The 15,079-nt window shown below is 31.1% G+C and overlaps 1 protein-coding gene across 2 annotated transcripts; it reads right to left on the bottom strand.

Moving 5' to 3' along the window:
• Window positions 1–878: 878 nt before the first annotated feature.
• LOC149483084 (circadian clock-controlled protein daywake-like) lies at window positions 879–10,932 on the bottom strand. Of its 2 annotated transcripts, none has more exons than XM_089703201.1 (5): window positions 10,775–10,932; window positions 4,463–4,691; window positions 3,967–4,097; window positions 3,444–3,581; window positions 879–1,643 (listed from the first exon to the last, which is right to left on the bottom strand). In XM_089703201.1, the coding sequence occupies exons 1-5, from the start codon at window positions 10,848–10,850 to the stop codon at window positions 1,492–1,494; spliced, it is 726 nt and encodes a 241-aa protein (XP_089559327.1). In that variant the 5' UTR covers window positions 10,851–10,932; the 3' UTR covers window positions 879–1,491. The 2 variants fall into 2 exon arrangements, with proteins under 2 accessions (XP_089559327.1, XP_089559328.1); XM_089703202.1 differs by lacking the exon at window positions 879–1,643 and adding an exon at window positions 1,967–2,133.
• Between the last annotated feature and the right edge of the window lie 4,147 nt (window positions 10,933–15,079).

Below are 15,079 nucleotides of genomic sequence, written 5' to 3'. Positions count from 1 at the left end.
TTATGAAAGTAATGTTTTTACTACACTTTCCTCTTTGGCTACATATTTAGTCAATATTTAAAAAAATAAATGATAAAAGTAATTTAGTATTTTTTTCATATTGAGAAAATTGTAAGGAAAGTGTAAGGGTATTAAAAATTGGTGGTATTAAATTGATTTTATAGCCTGAATTTGGACATTTTTTACTAAAAACCATACCAAAGGCCAAAGATATAATAAAATAGTTTTAGAACCTAGTCATTAAAGTTACTAAAGTTAAATATGAAGTCGGTTAATAATATTCATCCATTGAATTACTATGTCCTACGTACTAGAGAGGACAATGGACATCACTACTACACTATTTGTAACACGAGTTAGAGCCAATCGTCTCAAACCATTTTGTTTGTTACATTGATTGGTTTTAATTTATAAGTAATAAGAGGCAGAATATCTACAAAGTGTATGACTCACTAGCCGCCCCGCGCCGCCGCGCTTGTCGCACAGATTTTGTACGTGGTGTCCTCTCTACACGTAGTAATAATACCTCAATGTATTCATCAGATAGCGTTGTAATAAGCCGCAGAGTAATTTAAAATTATCTTATTACTTCTTGTAATCTAAGGCTTTTATAAATAATATGGAAGTGATAGTTAAATGAAATGAAACTTAACTCTTAATTACGTAAAATTACTTTCCTTCTTACGGAAGTCATAACAACTGATTTATGATAGTAATGGTCAATGGAAATGATACAAGATTTTCAAATAAATCTATGATTACTTAGTTTACTTAAATTAAAAACAACGAAATCTTATCAATAGTATAAAATGCAATTTTATGTTGTGATTCTCGGACATTTTTTTCAATTAGGTACCTATTTCAATAAAAAGTAAATATGCATCAGATTTGCTCCTTATTAGTATGTATTTCTGTAGTCATATTTGCATAATTAATAGTTTAAGTTGCGTTAAATATTGCGATACAAGTAATATTTACCCAAAAAGGAAGGATGTCTAAAGTTACACATTATTTCATGTACTTTCAACCTACAACACATAGGAAGTTACAATATCGATCAGGAAATACGCAACTGACCTTTGAGTTTTGGGCAATAACCCTCTACTTGGTAATTGTACAATTTGCTTCATAAAAACGTTAATTATTTTATAATGTGAACAATTAACAGCGTTATTTTAAGACCTTAAAAAGTAGTTTCTTTAATTATAATAAATAAGTAGGCTCTACGCCTTAAATTAAAAATTAACGTATGATTTAACTATTTTGCGTTTTAAATAGCAACTTCCAGTTCAGTCAAAAGTATGTAAAAGATTAAGAAATATTTAAATAAACTTTCTTAAAAAAAACCCTCGCCCTTTTAAATATCAAAAATTAAAATCATTTTATGAAAAAGGCGGCAATATTTAAGGGTTAAAAGCGCAGATTATAAATCGAACGAATTTAAATTTGCGCGGAAACGTCATTTTTTTTAATTTGTTTTTTTTTTTACGATCAAGGCAAAAGAAGTTCATTGGCGGGAACAGCAGCGAATAGTTTTTTGGCTTCATTTACACAGGCAGCGATGATCGTCTCAAATGCAACTGGGGCTATGTCTCTTATCACTGGTTCCCAGTTCTCGTTTATTACTCTCTGGATTGTAGATGCTGGAAATAAAAATTGGGGTTATTTTATGACAACATTATTTTTATAGCACAATATATATGCAAAGAGAAACAAAACAATATGTAGGTAAATGTTTTCATTCACATTTTCCATGCCTTTTTTTAGTTTATGATGATTGAGTTACAAAATCATCATGCATATTATGATAACGCTTATTTCTGAATGATGAGCATTTCAAAATTTCATTCCTCAATATAAGAAAAATTTGAGTATGAAACATGCACTTAGGTTACCACCATTCAATTCAAATGTAAACTTAATTTCATTCGTGAAAAAGTATGGATCAGACGATGCATGCCGATTAAAAAGTTCCAAACCATCAGGCAGACAGTAATTTCGTCGATGGAACCGCTCTGAACAGTTTCTTCACTTCATCGACGCATTTATGTATAATCTGTTCGATCGCTGGTGGAGCTATCTCTTGCATGATGAGACTCCAGTTCTGGTTTGCGAAACCTATTGTTGTGTCGGCTGTAAGGTGGTTTGTGTGTTAGAGGAATATTTTGTACCATTTTTAATTTTGTTTAGAGACTGCGTGTTACATAATTATGTATATTATAGTATATTTTTTTGTTATTTAGAGACTGTGTTATATTATATAAATTACTAGCTTTCCGCCTGCGGCTTCGCCCGCGTTTTCAAAAAAAAACCCGCATAGTTCCCGTTCCCGTGGGATTTCCGGGATAAAACCTAGCCTATGTCACTCAGAAATGATGTAGCTTTCCAACAGTGAAAGAATTTTTCAAATCTGCCAAGTAGTTTCGGAGCCTATTCAATTCATACAAACAAACAAACAAACAAAAAATCAAACCTTTCCTCTTTATAATATTTGTATAGATGTATAGATGTATAGATAGTACTGTATGTTATACAAATTTCCATACTTGATATTGTTTGTAAGGATGTAGTATTTCTTTTCTATATTTATGCGCCTTTCGCGATTTAGATATAATCATGAAAAAAGAATAGACTAACCAAAAATAGAAAACCTTTGAATCACTACAAGCTTAAAAAGGTTTCAAATTTCCTTCTTAAATTTATTTTAAGTACCTACAAAATTTTCATTCCAAAATTATTTTGTTTATTACCATCAAGATTAAGATTTAGATTAAAGCTAGTATTCAGTTAAAAATACAAACATTTCTATGAAACCTTGACCGAAGAAGATAAATCTTAGAACACATTACGATAATGCAAGTTTTCTCAAAGATTTGGTGAGCGTCCTTCAACTGTGTAGACTGACCTTTATAGAGCTAAGGAAAATATTTGTCTCTATGGTCTATGGTTATTTTCCGTGAAGCCTACCTTCGAGGTGTTAGATCCGTATGATGCATGAAAATATTGAATTAACTGTGTTTGGATTTATGAGTAATGACTTATATCATCATTAGTATCAAAACAAACTTATTGTATTTTGATCAACTATTCTCTATAGGTATTTATATTTCATTGTGTTATTTATCACCAAAACATTTTGAATACGTGGACTTGACAATGTTTTTGGTTAGGTACCTAATATTGAAATTAAGGATTCTTACCTACAACTTTTTTTTCTTGTTTACAAAAATTGTTTGTATGTATGGATTATGGTGTGTTTTGTTTTGGGTTTTGAGATAGACTGTTAATGTGTAGCTACACAGAGCAAGTAATATAGTAAGAGACGGCACTCAGTACTTCGATTTCGAGCTCACGCACACTGTAGCTAAACTTCATGGACCTGATGTTCCTGATGCATGGTACCTGAAATCTTAAATCATATTTCATACTTCAATGAATCTTACCTAACTCCTTATTCCCACCGAAGAGGTTGGTAAATTTAAACTGTGCTCGGTCCATCTTGTAGCTGTCCTTGTAGCCGGTGACCGTCCAGTAGCCGTCGATAGTCTTGTAGTCGTATTTGATCACGATGTTCAGGTTTGCTGGTAGAATAATGGAGAAGTTAAAATTTTTGATATTTATTTATATACCTATATAATAAACAAGCTAGAATGTAATGATTAAGTAGGTACTCTTAATATCTCTACATAAATTCTATATTGTATATTTTTCCCTCTGATTTTATTCTAAATAATTATAAAGTTACATAACTACCTATATTTCATTTTTATTAACTTTATTTGAATCATTATATTCTTTGAAAAACTTCAGCAAAAAATAAAGTAATTACCATGTAATTACTAATTACCAATAAGGTAGGCACGGTGCGATATTCAATTCTGGATTCAGTAGGTAACTTTACGAAAATATTTATGCATTCAGCATTACATTTATTTATTCTGATTGTAACGTAAATAAACTACTCACTTATTTTAATTTTCGCCTGCCCATTACCCCTTATGGGCAGAATAAGCACCTGCCCATCCATGTCGTAGTTAGCCTTCAGAGTCACGTTGGCCGTGAAGTCTAGGATAGCTTTTCCCTTTTCAGTGTCAATTCTAGGAATAAAAAGGTAGTTAGGTTTATTGTAATGCTACGAAATATAGCTACGTATTCTTCTGTAATATAAGTAATGGAATTATTTACATTAGAAAGGTATTTAAACTATGAATAACATAGATAGGGGAAAATTATAAAGTGCGATATTTATTTTGTATTCTATATAACTTAGTTTTATTGTGGTTTTATCAAGAGGTAAATTTGCATTTCCATTTGGGGCAGTGGATAACTACGCTTTACGCTAGCGGATATGGGTTCAATTCCGTTTACTAGAAAATATTTACATGTAGGTATTGATAAAAAAAAATGATGTTGGATAAAAGTATCTAATCTAAGTAACAAATAACTAAATATTTTCCCTTACTTATAAGAATTAACCCTAAAATCGCCCAGACCGGTTACAACTGTGTCATCAAAGGTGAGCCTCAAAGCCGGGTTGTCAACCACCACCTTGCCCAGGTGCACAGGGTCCAGGGACGCTATGCCGAGCTCCGGGATGCCCTTCGCGAACTTGCCGCCTCCAGCTGATATCACCTTCTCTATGCATTGGTTCAGATTGGGATCTGATGCTGAACAAGCCTTGAGGAACGGCGCTGCAACAATGCAAATCAAAATTATCTTAACATCTATACTACCTATCTATACTTCTATACTAATATTATAAAGAGGAAAGGTTTGTAATTATGTATGTATGTATGTATGTATGTATGGTTTTCACGCATAAACTACTGGACCGATTTTGATAAAATTTGGCACAGACAATCTTTAGACCCTGAGAAAGAACATAGGCTACCTTTTATTGCGAAATATGTACCACGGGCGAAGCCGGGGCGGACCGCTAGTACCTTATAAAGTTACCATAGGCCATCCTTTGACGGACTTTTATGAAAATGCCAAGCGGAAATTGTTAACAAACTCAAACTCAAACAACTCAAACTGTGTGTTCCGCCCTATTGTTCCTTTTTCGTATTTTCTTTCCATAAGGACCTTAGCCAAATCAGTCGAGCCGATCTCGAGTTGTATGCTTAGTAAAACATTTGGCGCTTCATTTTTATTTATAGATATTATACAGGTATATTTCCTATTATTTTTTTAGTAATTAGTAATAAATAATTGGCAATAATTAATAAACATTTTACGTTTTCATTTAGCATTCCATAATACATATTGTAACGTACGGAAAGAAATGTTCTCGATTCGGATGCAAGATATGTTATTTAATATTTATCAGTTACCTGTTACACTATATCCTTTATTACTTTATATAACGGATTCATGCTAAAATAGACTTCAATCGGAAACGATACATCATACATATCAATTTAATGTGTTTAACATTCCTTTCTAGAAATTATTTCAATAAAATCGTAGTAGAGTAGAGCCCTGTGGTAGAGCCTGATCTGATTTTAATTTTATCCTTAAATAAAAATCTTATGTAGAGCTAAGAATTATGTTCGTTATTGTGCTAGTAGGTAATGTAAATTATTTTTCTTCGTTCAATGAAAAAAAAATGTTGTGTGGTTTTATGAAACCACGGTAAAAGTGAAACTGTTCGAACGGTTCCGAACACTGCTTTGTGTAGCGCATGTCGCGTGACGGTCGGCTGCCGAGTAGGTATACCTACTCGGCAGCCGCGATACACGCGACATGCGCTACACAGACCAAAAAGTTTGAGACGATGTAATAAAAGTTTCACTTTAAACAAAACACGCACTTTATGTTCGGGATTCCATTTGTCTTACAGGAATCATTTCAATAATTGTTTTGTTAATGTTAACTTCATGTGATAAAATTTTGTATTAAATTAATAAAATGATTGCAATACATGCTGGGATTAAAGTGTCGATAAGCTTAAGTTGCCAATAAAGTGTTACCAAGATAAGGCTTAGCGTATACGACGATTTGACACGCCCGCGCCATTGATTTTTAAATATTTTTATACATAGACCATAGTAGGTAAAATATGATAGGTGAAAAAACACTTTTAATTAAAAACTGTATCTATGAATCCTTTAATTTATAAAATTAACAATTTATCCGAAAGAGTTGAAGGCTTATGGATTAAATGCATGCTGCTGTTTCAAAATAAATAATTTTGACGAGATTCACTGGCATATTATGATGATGTAGCTGATGTTCTTTACTTAAATAACGTCCAAAATTTTGCTAAAAAATACTACAATATAGAGATTATTATACTCTAAAAAATCGCCGCGTTCCATCCGCCCATGCATCACCCAAGTGTGTCAAATGAACAGGTCAATGTCGGTCAGCCTGTAGCATGTAACGTGTGGACACACACAAGACACACGTGACTCGAACGAGTGACATTTGAGTACGGTCTGCAGCGGCCTTGTGTTTTGGATAAATATTTTGTTTGCGAGTGGTGCAAGTTGTTTGACTGTATGTTTACTGGTATCTATCTATTTTTAGCTCTGTGATAATATCATTGTGTTTTTGACACTTTAAACTATTATTCTTTAAAGAAAAAGAACAAACAAAATAAACTTTTTAGTTTGTTTTTCGGCTAATCTCGTATTGGCAGTGTAACGTATCCATTTAGATAAAACAATTACTTGAAGATAGATGATATAATAAGAAGAGGTCCTATTTTCATGAAAATAATATTTGTTGCATAAAAAATACTCTATACACCACTCTAGAGCGGCATCAGTTTTCGAAATGAATAGACGGAATATAAATTGAAAAACGCATCGTCTACAGATACTTAATAAAAAAAAAAGTTAAAAAATTTAATGACAATACATCGGAAGATATCCGATAAAATATTTACAAAATGGTTGTTGTTTCAAAATTAAAATGCGAAGAAAGTCGACCGGTTTCAAGTGCAACCACTTCTGCCAAATATTGCTTAAAGCCGAGTTATGAAATTACTTCATTATACTTGATAATTTTAATTCGAGAAATTAATTTTTCTGTATGACATATATAGCAATGTACTTGTCTATATGTAACTAGCTGCCCATTCACATATTGCTCTCAATAGAGCACAATTGCCCCTTTTTCTTATTTTTTCTCCTTAGGAACCTTCCTTGTGCCTAAATAAAAACGTTAAAAAATAGCCTAATTGGTGGATATGATGAAATGTATGTAAATAATATAATCTACTAAAGAATAAGATTAAAACAGTTGCTCAATTTTTGAAATAGTAAATAATTGTTTTTATATTTATTATTCGTAATATATCTTAAGAGCAAAAGTTAAAATAAATGATAGTCTCAACTATGTTATTTTAAAGCATTTGTCGAAACCAAGACTAATAACATGACATTATTTCAATTCATTTCCAACTTCTAATTCACCTTAAATGATGTCGACATAAATTTTAATTCACACAGGAAATAACGCAAACCAAGTCTATATTTAATCGACGCAAAAAGTAATGGTTTCTTAACAGATAATGACAATAAGCCAATACTTTTTTTAATCTGTGTAATTTTTAAGTTTGATAAGTTCCCATATAACTTTTTTAAAGTTTTGTTTTGAAAATTTGTGCGAAACTCAATGGTATAATAGTTTTTAGACTTCACTACACAATAGGTATAGAGCAAAGTTACGCAACAGATTTTGATGGGGGTTTCTTTAATAGATCTGCTACATATTTTCTCTATAGTTTTAGTAAATTATTTATTAGGTTTAAGACAAAGCGGCGAAGCCCGGGAAGATAGCTAACTAAGGCTAGTTTATTAAACAATAGTATATTAAGTACATATTTAAGAATGTTGCTTAAATAATAATTTACGAAAATAAATTAAACAGTTTTAATTCGATGAAATAGTTGAAATAACTTCTTTCAAAGTACGTTGAAGAATTTTCTTTAGATTCCTTCTAAGCTTTGAATTATTTTAATTGGGTATTTAAGATAAAATAAATTAATTGTGGTTTAATTCTAGCTCTAGGTCATTGATCTTTTTAACCAGTTTTAGTCTAATGAATTCAAAAAGGCAACCTAATGTTCAGATACAAATTTTAGAAATGTCCCGATTCATTCTTTTTTTATATTTTATGAGTAAGGTAAGCCAAATATCTATTGTTTTAAAAAAAGAACGTGTTTTTTTGTATAGATGACAGATACAAACTAATTTAATTGTTAAAATAAACAAAGGATGATACAATATAACCTCGTGGTATTATCTCATACATCTCTAAGTACTTACGTTGTCATTTGTTTTTTTTTATCATACACGTTTTTAAGTCACGTTCGTTTCCATACCGTACATCTTAATAAGCTTAAAAAATAACTTACTTCTTTGAAAAATACAGAGGGACTTGATATACCTAGGTGTAAAAATTTTAAAGGCGTGAAAGTATAGCTCATTTGGAGTAAAAACGGAAATATTACCTAGCCGAAACTTATAAGTTTCATAAATATTTGAATTTAAATACTTTTTTGAAAACCAAATCCCAAATCCTTAGGGAAAACGATAAAAAGTAATAAAAACGTTTTTTTGTTAGGTTACGACAAATTCTTATTATTTTTATATTCTATATTGAATGTGATCAAAATACAAATAATAAATGCTCTACGTCCAAACAGAATTACAAGATTTAGCATAGGTACAATGTGAATATTTATTTTAAATCCGTTGCGTTGTTTTAAAGAATTAAATCATACATAGGAATATGGGGACAGAGAAAGGGACATTGTTTAATACTAAGTAGTGTTAATCTATTTTGAATTAATATACACGTATAAAACAAAGTCGCTTTCTCTGTCCCTATGTCCCTTTGTATGCTTAAATCTTTAAAACTACGCAACAGATTTTGATGCGGTTTTTTTAATAGATAGAGTGATTCAAAAGGAAGGTTTTAGTATATAATTTATTAGGTTTTTAGACAAAGCGGGCGAAGCCGCGGGCGGTAAGCTAGTTTAAAATAAAGATAAAATATTCGTTCCGGTGGTTCTTATTAATACAAATAACAAACAGACTATAACAGCGTCTTCAATCTTCACGTTACGTAAATAACTGGACATTATATAACAATCTAGTTAAAATATTGTTTTGTTCAAGTCTTTGCCGTCAATAAATCTAAAAACCTTATGGATATGCGGGTAGCACTGGTTTTCAGTTTAAGCCGGTTAGCTTCGATTCAAATGATATGGATTGCTATCCTGCGATGCTATCTATAGCATCGCAGGACTTACTCTAGTAAGTAAAAAGAATTTGATATTTATTTATTTTTAAAGCTGTACTCTTTATTTTTAAGTTAAAGGCATAAAAATACCTATTTGTCAAATATTTTTAAATTAATAAGAACATTATCACTTCTGGCTTCCTACACATCACCTCTACAGACATAATATTATTTATATAATAATTATCTATAGTTCTAATATTAATAAATCACAAACTCTATTTCTTATTTATCTCTTTTTCTTCCTGTCCTCCTAGTTTGTTTGTTTATAAAAAGATCTCTATCGCCACAGGAAGAGCGGCAGATGACATTGAAATGTCAAACGAGTTAAAATGATAGTTTCTTCATCGAATCGGAATTTATCTCGATTACAAAATAACTTGTATGAAAGTAACGACCTTTCGATTATTTGAGATTCGAGTCAAATGTATTAATTTCTGATATGTAGCAGAATTTGGAGAGATTGTGTAATATAATAATATTTTAAGTAAAGGTCGTATAGTTTTATCGATGTTGCGATTGAATATCACAGAATCAATTGATTATTTCTTACTAGATTTCCGCCCGCGGCTTCGCCCGCGTTTTCAAAGGAAAACCCGCATAGTTCCCGTTCCCGTGGGATTTCCGGGATAAAACCTATCCTATGTGTTAATCCAAGTTACCCTCTATATGTGTGCTAAATTTCATTGTAATCGGTTCAGTAGTTTTTACGTGAAAGAGTAACAAACATCCATACATCCATACATCCATACATCCATACATCCATACATCCATACATCCATACATCCATACATCCATACATCCATACATCCATACATCCATACATCCATACATCCTTACAAACTTTCGCCTTTATAATAGTATTAAGATTAAGATCTTTAGAACTTGTATTTTTAGACTAGATGATATTTTTATGAATTCTAACTGAAACTTGTATTTGAAACATTTATTCTGTTTGTATTTAAAAAATATACATTTTTATAGATTCGAGCGCGTTGAAGTCTTTTATTCATTTTTACAAATTTGCAAGTGTTATTGTTGAAATCGTTTAAAATTCGATGTTGGAATGTTTTATAGATTATATACTAAAGAGGCATAAATAATCACAGTTATTAATATTAAAAAATTTGTTAGCTGTTGTAGGGACTTTAATTCTAAATATTTCATACGAAATATTTTGACTTTTATCATTATATTATTATGTATAGATTACCATATGAGTTATTTAATTTATTTCACTTTTTGCTTGTGTTTATTATTTTAACATTGTGATTATTATTTTGTCGAGCGAATAAAAATATACATATTTCTTGTAAATAATTAATAAAGTTAACCATTTTCCAATTCACATTGAAATTTAAAGAGTAAAGTAGATTAAAAGTCATAGTCAGTCGTTCATAAAACTACACACTTTTTAGTAGCTTATCCGATATCCGATACTTCAATACCAATGAATATTTGTTCTAAAAACGTCACTTTTCAATTATTATTTACTTAATAATTTCATAAATTCACTCACGTAGTGCTCCAGCAAAAACGCTGGCCCCACAGGAGACTACCGCCAGCAGACAGACGGACACACGAAACATTATCATTAAAAAAATAAAAATCCGCTATAGTTAACCGCGCTCACTATACTGCGAGTTACCGCCTCGCATGTTACGTTATATAGCTTACGCAAGTATCAACAACGTTCGGTCCGACTGTTTACAGTGCGTTCACCTACTTCGATGTATATGAGAAATATGAATACTTTACTTATTTTGGTATTTTATTAATGGATAGAAATAGTGAAATGTGTGTTTTTTTTTAGAATTAAAGATGGTGAAATTCTATCCCATGTCAAATATTTGTTTAAGTATTTTATATTTATATGACTAGCTGCTCCGCGCGGTTTCACCCCCGTGGCTCTACTCATGTTGGTCGTAGCGTGATGATATATAGCCTATAGCCTTCCTCGTTAAATGAGCTATCTAACACCGAAATAATTTTTTAAATCGGACCAATAATTCCTGAGATTAGCGCGTTCAAACAAACAAACAAACTCTTCAGCTTTATTATATTAGTATAGATAGAAAAGTGAGTGAAAAAGTTTATTAGATTTTATATAAAAAGCGGATTCGAATCTGCATCAATCTCTTTAGATGAATATATTTGTCCTCAATCCATCTAAATCTAAATTCTTGGTTCTTGGTTCTCAAAAGCAGGTGGGTAAGATAAATGAAATATGTCCTAAGGTAGAAGTTAATGGTGAACAATTGGAGCAAGTACAGGTAGCAAGAAACCTCGGCTTACTAATGGACTCATCACTAAACTTTGAAGACCACATAGCTGAAGTAGCACGTAACTGCTTCTACCGCCTAAAAATTCTCTATAAGATTAGAAATCACATAAATGAGCCGCTGCGTATCCAGCTTTGTAACTCACTCGTGCTTTCTAAACTTAATTACTGCGATGTTGTTTATGATAGCTGTTGTTTGGCAAGAAGTAAGAGTCTCATTCAAAAGATCCAGAATGCTTGTGCGCGCTACTGTTTCCAGATCCAGCCTCGCACGCATGTTACGCCTTTCTTAAATAAAGCAGGAATACTTAAAATGTCAGCATGTAGACAGCTCCATCTTTATATTCTCCTGCATGGTGTAATAAATCACCGTACACCGCCTTACCTCCATCAAAAATAAACTTGGTCACAAAGTCAAAAACTCAACAAATCAAGGTCTTTCTCTTGTGTGTTTCAAATCCCTAAGTATAAAACAGCTGCATTTAGAGGTAGTTTTAAATATCGGGCTAGTAAGAGCTGGAACGACCTCCCTCCTCCTGTCCGCGACTCGAGATGTCTTGGCACTTTTAGGGCAAGGCTAAAAAACTATTTACTTAAAAAGCAAAAGGAACTGTGTCCAGCGGATTAGATGATATTTTAATTTTTATTGTGTTGTATTTATTTAACTATTTTAAAAAGATTTCTTTCGCCCGATGTACGAATTGATTGGCTTTAGGTATATTTGTGAGGCTGAATAACGAGGTATCGCTGTATCATGGATGTATCTCACCAGTAGGGACGTAATAATTAATCCTGCATTCCTTTAGTTTTAGATTCATTTTTCTGATCTTTTATTTTGTATTCAAAAGTTTTATTGTTTTACCTGTGTTCCTGAAAATATAATATGTTTGTTTAAGGGGAACCACTATGTTTGTTATGGTACTGAGTATTTTTTTTATTATAATTACATGTTTTTTTTGTCGTATGACATTTGTGGCCACAACAGGTTATGGCTGAAAAACAGCGGTGAAAGCAGTGGCCTTTTGGTCATTGTTTTCTCCATATGCTGAATCCATACCCTTTTCGTGGTGATTTTTTATTTTTTTATCTGTATTATTTTTTTTTTGTTTTGTATGTATTTCTTGTTTTACCACGAATAAATGAATTCTATTCTATTCTATTCTAATAACTTAAGTGACAATTATTGATAAATAATTCCTAATACTGTCTTATTAATAATTCTACTGTATTATAAATGTAGAAACAGGTAATTTTAATCATACTTACAGCACATCTTAATTCCAATAAAATAATCGGCTATAAGATGCCTTTACGATCTTGGGCGGGTTTTATTGGGATAATTATTTGGTAGGTAATCTAGATAATAGGGTAGATTATTTGATATTTATCAACATAGATTATTCGTACTATATTATAATTATTGTTTAACAAAAACTTAACCGCTTTTGAACGGTCAAAACTGGACATAATAATTTGAAATGAACCTACCGAAAGGCTTTCAAATAAAAAAAGACTCATCAAATCGGTTCACTCAGTGGAAAGTTCTGAGGTAAAAACCCAAAAAAAAACAATCGTATTCAGAACCTAGTTTGAGGTCGGTGGAAAAATAATAAAAATTGTTTATTTGGAACGAAAACAACATCTAAACGTACAAAATAACATGGATAATGTAAGTATCATAAGTACAAATTCCTTTTTCGTACAAAGCAAGTTATTCTTATATTGTGCATTTTCATAATAAGCACAGTTTTAAGCAATCCCAAAAATGCATTATGCATGTAGTTTGATGAAGTTCAATGAGCTATTCATTGCAAAAATATGGACGACAAAGAAACTTAATAAATAAGCCGTAAGCCTTAATAAATATTATTTTATTTGTACTGTACTACGTGATATTTACGCTTACGAAACATTACCTATAGGTATGTTATTGTGAATATTAAGTTTTAAAACGTACTGCAGTTCTTCAATTTTATTATACACATAGTAAAGACGAGATAAATAGCATTTTTTTATTAATTAATAAGTGTCACCATTAAAAAAAAAAAACAATTCTTTTGACTCTAAATACATATCTACTATGCTCTATGTATATTAAGCTCATTGATTTAGAAAACCAACAAAGATATTGCGATAATTAACTAACTTACACTTTACACTTACCACTTTATCAAGTAAGTTTAATTTTATCTCGTTTATTTGACACTTAGGAGCTGAAACTAATCTTTATATGCGAAGTGTTTGATGGAAATAATCAATATATTTTATAATAATTAATATAAATTAAAAATTTAAATAAACTAATAAGTGATAGGGTCCTACGTGATCAAAGTCAGCTATATTTAGCTACAGTTAAATTATTAATAACAAGTTTCCTAATGTTTGTTTATTTAATGAGATATTTCGAGGGTCAAATACCTAAAGGTATATTTGTTTATTCGTCAAACCTACTCGCTGACCCTTAAAAACTTTTCTTAGCTTATTTAAATATTATTGTTAAGGTCATGGTTTCGTGTAAGACTGTCTTCAATCGTATAATATTCCGAATTAGAATGAAAGTAGAAAAAAGATACCTATATAAAGTAAGTCTCTATCTCTTGTCTCTATATATAAAAACTAGATTTCCACCCGCGGCTTCGCCCGCGTTTTCAAAGAAAAACCCGCATAGTTCCCGTTCCCGTGAAATTTCCGGGATAAAACCTATCCTATGTGTTAATCCAAGTTACCATTTATACGTGTGCTAAATTTCATTATAATCGGTTCAGTAGTATTTGCGTGAAAGAGTAACAAACACACACACAAACACATCCTCACAAACTATTAAAATATCCATGTCTCAGTGAATAAAAAAAATTATCATCAATTTTATAGTAGCAAAAATTACGTTATGCAAGTTATTTATGTGACTAGGAAAATTACGAGTAGTTTTTAAAGAAGCCCTTTTTTAAAAACTGACGCCTGTTCATAAATGCAAAGCAATTTGGTTTTGAAGATCGTGATAAGCATAAATTGAAAGATAAAACTCAAAACTGAATAATAAATATTACAATTAATATCATGGACCTTGATGGACCTTGTCTTTGAAATATTTTTGAGGATGTCAAAGTAATTATGTATAATCATAAATAAAAACAAATATATAGTGTATCAGGTAAGTTAGACAATAAAATGTTTACATGTCTTTGTATATATGACATTCATTTGCTCACGCCTTTCATTAAATGATAGACGAGATTTTTTTATATTGAGATACCTTTTATATTTGAGATAACGAATGTGTTTTGTGTGAAAAGCTAATCGATCCACTACTTCACAAAATATAACACGAAAGGCAGATAATAATATTATGTCAAGATATTATATGTATTATGATTGAGGTTGCTGTTTCGTATCTTTTGTCTTTAACTAGTTCCTTTTTTCTTTTAGGAATTTTAAGTGAACGTTCTTCCCAACATCACAGTAACCACAGTAACGTTAAGATATCACTGCGGCATTTATATATTGTCTTGTTTGTAATTTTATAATTATGAAGGACAGTATCCT

This window comes from Colias philodice, chromosome 14 (genome assembly GCF_061535455.1).
Source record: "Colias philodice isolate Cphi_HAF_F1 chromosome 14, ilColPhil1 Martin Lab GWU primary, whole genome shotgun sequence".
Classification (NCBI taxonomy): domain Eukaryota; kingdom Metazoa; phylum Arthropoda; class Insecta; order Lepidoptera; family Pieridae; genus Colias; species Colias philodice.
The sequence above is the reverse complement of the archived record's forward strand: the minus strand, read 5'-3'. Positions and strand labels throughout refer to the sequence as shown.

What these genes read in the sequence shown, in the direction of transcription:
- LOC149483084 (XM_089703201.1), bottom strand. Translation starts at nt 10,850, where the DNA reads ATGATAATGTTTCGTGTGTCCGTCTGTCTGCTGGCGGTAGTCTCCTGT. An exon ending in CGTTTTTGCTGGAGCACTAC is followed by an intron (nt 4,692 to 10,774) that starts GTGAGTGAATTT and finishes GCATTGTTGCAG; the next exon opens with CGCCGTTCCTCAAGGCTTGT. An exon ending in TTTAGGGTTAATTCTTATAA is followed by an intron (nt 4,098 to 4,462) that starts GTAAGGGAAAAT and finishes TTTTATTCCTAG; the next exon opens with AATTGACACTGAAAAGGGAA.